Source organism: Salvelinus sp. IW2-2015, linkage group LG21 (assembly GCF_002910315.2).
Source record: "Salvelinus sp. IW2-2015 linkage group LG21, ASM291031v2, whole genome shotgun sequence".
NCBI classification, from domain to species: Eukaryota; Metazoa; Chordata; class Actinopteri; order Salmoniformes; family Salmonidae; genus Salvelinus; species Salvelinus sp. IW2-2015.
This window is the reverse complement of record NC_036861.1, coordinates 2,884,015-2,891,472: the sequence shown is the minus strand read 5'-3', so window position 1 is coordinate 2,891,472 and position 7,458 is coordinate 2,884,015. Positions and strand designations below refer to the sequence as shown.

The following is a 7,458-nucleotide window of genomic DNA, read 5'->3' as shown; positions in this document are numbered from 1 at the left end:
TGATATGGGCTAATTTGTTCTACATCAAAACAACTGGATGTAGAAAATTATGTGTTATACATAAAACGATGATAATGGTAAAGTATGTGTTTATCTAAAGCCATGATATAGATAAATGATGTTGTTCGTACATACAAAGCGATGATATAGATAAATATAGTGATTCTTACATCACACCCACAGATATAGATAAATATGTGTCTACTCATCACAACAAGATATAGATATAATGTTCCTGTCTACATCCACAACCACTGATTAGATAAATATGTTGTTTACATAGCACCATTGATATAGAAATAATATGTGGTTCTACATCAAACATTGATATAGTAAATATTGTGTTGTAATCAAACACACTGGTATATACTGTATGCTATATCTCTATGATTTGCATTCTTATAGTATGAACATGTCTATATCAGTGGTTTGTGATGTAGAACACATATTTATCTGCAGTATTTCAGTGGTTTAAACCTCATAGGGACCGTTCCCGCTCCAAGCAACAATTTAACCAACATTAGTCCCCACTCTGATCCTCTGCTAGATATGCTACCAGATATTCCACTCAGTAACTCCAAAGCCATTTCCCTCCTTCTTTTCATCCCTTCATACCTCCTTCCCTCCATCCCACCATCCCTTCACACGTCCAGGGTAATCTTGTCTGTTGGCAGAAAATTCCCCCGTTTTTGAGACGATGAGGGAGAAAGGGAGGGATGGAGAGAGGGAGGGAGGGATGGAGAGAGTGAGGGAGGGAGGGATAAAGGGAGGGAGGGATAAAGGGAGGGAGGGATGGAGAGAGGGAGGGAGGGATGAGAGAGAGAGAGATAGGTCGGGATGGAGAAAGGGAGGGATAGCGAAAGGGAGGGAGGGAGCGAGGCAGAACTGAAAGTTAAATCTCTCATCAATGTTTCATGACACCGCTCTGAAAGCGGCCCCCTTGACTTACAGCTGCTCAAAGAAGCATGGCGTTTTTTTTAGACGCTCCCGTGCAGATGAGATGTCGTCTTCAGACGCTCCCTTCGAGATATATCGCTGTCGATCTAATGCCCTGTGCTCATTTGCAGAGTCTTTCGGTGAAAAACATACCGAAGTGTCACAGAAATATCTGCATCACCTTGTGCAGTATGGTAAAGATATTATGCCTACAGTGAAACGTGTATCAATCCTGTTCACATGCTTGAAAATAGCCAATTAGCATCACAACAATGCCTTGAATACACACACAGTAAACACACACTAGACACTGCATCTCCGAATATAGGCCTAGCAATCTTTGCTGTCGTGTTGACACAATAACAAAACAGTAATCACGTCAGACCAACGTTGCAAAACAATACCCAGTGATTACATGGTGTGAGTCACTGCGGTGTTAAACGGTGCCCATGGTGCAGGCTGTTGTATTTAATGCAGTGAATATTATTTACTTTGAAATGGAGCCAGTGAATCTGGAACACAGCGTTAGAAGGGGAAGTTACACACATCTACGCACTCACTCACACACACACACGCGCCGCTGCTAAATCGTGGTCACCACTGAAAGAAAAAACAAATCTGCCACCGCTGCTGAAATAAATCCAGGGGAAACACTGCACAGGCTCTGTCAAGAGGGCATTGGTGATCACTGGTCAGCAGTGAGGTATACATGGAAATATAAGATTCTAACTTGTATTTTTTCTGTGAAATATATTATTGGTAGACTACAGCTCTGCTTCAAGTGCTTACTTGTTTATTTGATGAAAACTGAAACCGATTCTAGCAGAACATTTCAGCCCTGTCTCAAARMAGGGGATACCYTGGGTCTATCCATCCACACGCGCACTCTGCTCGGTATTCCACGGTTAGGGAATTACGCTTTGACTTTAAAAATGTATYCCAAACAAAAACTATTGATTTCAAAGTTGAACAAACTCTAAAACTATGCAGAAGGATTACTTTGAACAATTTCCACAGAAAATTAAACAAAAACGAATTGAGTGGAAAAACTGATCAAACCGTAATGGAATTGCGGTAAAATCTCTCTCAGGTTTTTATGCTCTGAATTAAGATTCAAAGATGTCAGCAGAAAAAATAGGTTGTCAGCTATGTCATGGTACCTTGAGTTTGAAAAAATCTATTTTTTTGTTATTGAAGTAAGTAAGTAAAGTGGATGTACACCCGGTAACAGAATTACGGTAACGGAATTACATCATGGGTCCCTGGTCTGTACTACACAGAAATGCATAATTATGGATATGAATGTCATTCTCTGTTTGGACATCACAGTAGAGCACAGTAGATTACAGTACTGTACAGTACAGTACAATACAGTACGTAAGAGTACAATACAATACAGTAGAGTACAATACAGTACAGTAGAGCACAATACAGTACAGTAGAGTACATTACAGTAGAGTTCAGTACAGCAAAGCAGAGTAGGGTAGAGTTCAATACAGTGCAGTAGAATACAGTACAGTACAGTAGAGTATAGTTCAGTAGAGTATATTGTATACTGTACTATACTCAACTTTTCTTTAGTGTTCTATATTGTACTGTACTATTGTATTGAACAGTACTCTGCTGTGCTCTACTCACTGTACTGTACTATGCTAGCCAAACTTGTGAAACATACGTCTATGATAGGTTTCAGATTTMGTCCAGTCCGGTCCGTCCTTTGACATTAACATCTAAAGCCAAGGCGGACTGACCAAAGTTCATCTACTTTTCAACATCCATGAACGTCCGGTGTAGGTTGGTGCTCAGCAGTGAGGATGCTGGTTAAGGTAAATGGAGAGAGAGGGGGCTCATGGGTAGGTGTCACTAACAGCTGGGAGAGGTGACAATAACTGGAGAGTGAGAGATGGAGGTAGATAGCGGGAGAGAGAGGCAGGGGTTGTCCAGACTCAGACTGTTTTAACACTGTTGGTTTGACCACTAGACGACAGGAAGACAAGGAAAGTTAACAGCTGAACATAACAACCAGTATGCCAGTGGAAGGGAGAACAGTAGAAGGTGACCCAACTGTGGTTTGTAACGGTCGTTCTCCTCCTCTTCYTCTGAAGAGGAGGAGTAGGGATTGGACCAAAGAGCAGCGTTGTTATATGACATAATMAATTTATTAAAGTAAAGACGAAAACACACGAAAACACTTTAACAAACTACAAAACAACAAACGACGCAGACCGACCTGAACATAAGAACTTACATATACACGAAGAACGCACGAACAGGTACAGACTACAAACAAACCGAAACAGTCCCGTGTGGCGCTACAAACACAGACACAGGAGACAACCACCCACAACAAACAATGTGAAACAACCTACCTTAATATGGTTCTCAATCAGAGGAAACGTAAAACACCTGCCTCTAATTGAGAACCATATCAGGCAACCCATTAACCAACATAGAAACACATAACATAGAATGCCCACCCCAACTCACGCCCTGACCAACTAAACACATACAAAAACAACAGAAAACAGGTCAGGAACGTGACATGGTTTGTGACTGTTATGATTTCCCATTGTTGCCAATTAGGTTGCAGACATTCCATTCTAGATTTTTTGGGGTCGTTTTGGTCAACAAATTGTGTTGAATCACTTAATAATTTATAAACAACATTTCTACCATTAAAATGACTATAACTAATTGGTGTGTCTACCATTACGTGTTACTTCTCTGCACTCGCATTATCCTCGCTCCACATGAAGGAGAGAAATTACAAAATGATCAGACAGATATGTGGGTTGTTGGTAACGGTATTACAAGGCAATATTTCTGAAACGTGCAAAAGGTAAACAACATCTCCAAAACTAAATATACGTTTTGATATCAGTTGCCAGGGGTATTTACGTCAACATGATTGTATTTTAATGTACAGTACCAGTGAAAAGTTTGGACACACCCATTCATTCATGGGTTTTTCTTTATTTCCAACAGTCTTGAATGAGTTCCCACATATGCTGAGCACTTGTTGGCTGCTTTTTCTTCACTCTCTGCGGTCCAAATAATCTCAAACCATCTCAATTTGTTTGAGGTCGGGTGATTGTCAGGTCATCTGATGCAGCACTCCATCACTCTCCTTGGTCAAATAGCCCTTAAACAGCCGAGAGGTGTGTTTTGGGTCATTGTCCTGTTGAAAAACAAATGATAGTCCCACTAAGGGCTGGTGTATCACTGCAGAATGTTGTGGTAGCCATATGGGTTAAATGTGCATTGAATTCTAAATAAACACTGCCATGTCACAGCCAATGCCCACGCAGAAATCAAACACCTTTCCAATTGTACTGGAAACAAATGCAGATATCACCGTTACCTTCTCTGTGTCTCACAAAATACGATTGGTCTGACACCAATTCAATTGAACTCATCGATGAGGACAGCTTTCCACACGAGTTATTCCATTGACTATCGTGTTACTTGGCCAAGCAATTCATTTTATTATTGGACCTTTCGGTAGTGTCTTTGCAGCATCGCCATTAAGGACTGCATTACCCCCCGATCTCACTTACTGACATTGTGTTGAACGTGCTATATCTTGAACTCTGTGACAGATTTCTTTGGCTGCTATTCCTGAGGCTGGTAACTCTAATGAACTTATCCTTCAGCAGAAGTAACTCTGGTCTTCCTTTCCTGTGCGGGTTCTCACTGAGCCTTTCATCATACTCTTGCATGATGTTTTGCGACTGAATCTTGAATGAATACTTATTAAAAGTTGTTTTATCTACAATTGTCTTACCTTAGACGTCGCTGCTCTTAAAACGTTAATGATAAAGTGTCATTTCTCTGGCTTAATTACTGATGATCTTTGCTGCCAATGATAGGACTTGTCGTTAGTTTTACAATAGGGTCTTCTGCGTAACAATCACCGTGTCACACAACAATGGATAAGCTTCCAGCATTAAGACAGGAAAAATTCCACACATTAACTTTTACTAAGGCACTGTTAATGAAATTGCGTTCAGGTGATACCCAATAATGTTGAGAGGTGCCAAAGAGTGTGTAAAGCTGTCAAGGCAAAGGGTGGCTACATTGCGAATCTTCAATATAGATATAGTTTCATTTGTTACACTATGTTGGTTACTATCGGATTCATGTGTGTTATTATTTCATAGTTTTGATGTTTCACTATTATTCTCACATGTAGAAAATAGTAAAATAAAGTAAAACCTTGAATGATAGGTGTGTGCAAACGTTTGACTGGTACTGGTATTTCTGATAGCCTTTTAAGATTTTCTGGAATTTTTCTAAGACCCTTTTTACGTCATTTTCTCCATAACTAAAAGCCTTTACTTATGCCAGTTTGTTAAGATTGGAAAAGGAAGAAAAGGCATCTTCCTAATTATCCCCAAAATATAGACTCTTAGCTTTCATTTGACACCCAATTTGATATGCTCCTACGTACTTCACATGTTGGTGCGCGTGGGTCCTTTTCGATGGAAATGCCCTGGGCTCTCACTGCTCTTCTACTAATCGTCCCTGAGCTCAGACAGTGGCAGCATTTAACACTCACTAGACTGGCAAAGAACTGTTAGGGCTTTAGAGCGTGTGTAGGGAATCAGTGAGTTACCATGTCACCATGTTTCCTTGATTCCAAGAGATAGTTATTACCCAATTTCTCAGTATTCCCCATAGCCATTACTTTACCATGCTGCTTCTAGTTCAATTACGTGCCCTTACATTTCTGAGAGGGTAAACTGGCCTTTAATTCTGCTTATATTTCTTGGTTTTCCATCTCAGCTCCCAAACAACCCTTGGTAGCTTTTGGAACAACAGAAATGATTGATGCCCCTCTCCCATCAACAGAAGCACAGCTATATCTACTAACTTCTACTTAACAACAGTTCCACAGTGAGCTTTTGTCTCCGTGGTGTTGATAGTATGTTCAGCAATGTGTGTCTTGAAGACTGGTATTGATGGTATTTAACGTTCGTTGCTGTTCTGTGTTCTTGACAGACACGTACACAAGGCTTGTCAATCAGACACACATCCTGCATATCGAGCAGACAAATACACACACACACATACACACACACTTTTTGAAAGACCGATTAACCAACACAGTCCGTCTTCTATCTCTGTCTCTCCGCTTGTGATTACGGCCTTTGAGAAAACACAAAGGCTTTCGGGGGGAAAAGAGCGGTGGTGATGCATTGTGGCCATTATTGAAATGGTTAATGCTGTCTAAAAATCTATTGTAACATGTAATTTATTTAGTTATTTACATTCATACAAATCATTCATGTCAAAAACAAGCATTCAGAAGTCGGGCTTTGTCTGTTCTGACAAGTATTATCAGTTTTCAGCATGTTCAGAAATACACATGATGTTTAAATTAATCTCACCAGTACCAGTACCAGTACCAGTGCCCACTTTTGACAGGAAATGTCAGTTGTGTAAATTGCTCTGTGGTGTCGTGTTAAAATGGGCTCCCCATTTCAGGTGCCACATCCGTGTGATTGACACCTTCGGGACAGAGCCGGCCTACAACCATGAGGACTACGCCACCCTGCACGGCTACAGAACCAACTGGGGATACTGGAACCTCAACTCCAGACAGTACATGACCATGTTCCGTAAGTATACATCAATATGGACTATCACTCATTAGTATTACAACACAATGGATGGTTGCAGAGACTATGATTAAAGGCCCAATCTGTAAGATTTCCTGGTCTCAGATTGTTGATTCAGTCTACCGCGGTATTGGACACAAACATCGTCATTATACTATAGCGATTCGGGGGGAGGGGTGCGAGGGTCCAAGGCAAAGCACGACCCATGAAACTTTCAGCAGATATTAGGTGTTTTGGGAAGAGGGCTACAATTATGACCTGAATATAGCCATGTGCTTTTGGGGGGCTCCATTATTATTTGATTTTGGAAAATGGCACATTAAAAAGGTTAGTTCACTATTATTGAATGTCAAGTCCAATACTACTTATGGAAGAGTTAGGAGGGAGTTAGGAATGAGAGTTAGGAGGGAGTTAGGAATGAGAGTTAGGAGGGAGTTAGGAATGAGAGTTAAGAGGGAGTTAGGAATGAGAGTTAGGAGGGAGTTAGGAATGAGAGTTAGGAGGGAGTTAGGAGGCCATAGTGATGGGAGAGTTAGGAGGCCATAGTGATGCGAGAGTTAGGAGGCCATAGTGATGCGAGAGTTAGGAGGCCATAGTGATGGGGGAGTTAGGAGGCCAGAGTGATGCGAGAGTTAGGAGGCCATAGTGATGGGAGAGTTAGGAGGCCATAGTGATGCGAGAGTTAGGAGGCCAGAGTGATGGGAGAGTTAGGAGGCCAGAGTGATGGGAGAGTTAGGAGGCCAAAGTGATGGGAGAGTTAGGAGGCCAGAGTGATGCGAGAGTTAGGAGGCCAGACTGATGCGAGAGTTGGGAGGCCATAGTGATGGGAGAGTTAGGAGGCCACAGTGATGGGAGAGTTAGGAGGCCATAGTGATGGGAGAGTTAGGAGGCCAGAGTGATG

The 7,458-nt window shown here is 41.4% G+C and overlaps 1 protein-coding gene across 1 annotated transcript in view; it reads left to right on the top strand.

Moving 5' to 3' along the window:
* The window catches only part of LOC111982327 (alpha-1,6-mannosylglycoprotein 6-beta-N-acetylglucosaminyltransferase B), a 46,665-nt gene that overhangs the window by 11,472 nt on the left and 27,735 nt on the right, over nt 1-7,458 (top strand). The window contains exon 2 of the mRNA XM_070433821.1: nt 6,424-6,557. Coding sequence (XP_070289922.1) covers nt 6,545-6,557 — 13 coding nt within the window. The 5' untranslated portion in view covers nt 6,424-6,544. The remainder of the gene's footprint in view (nt 1-6,423; nt 6,558-7,458) is intronic.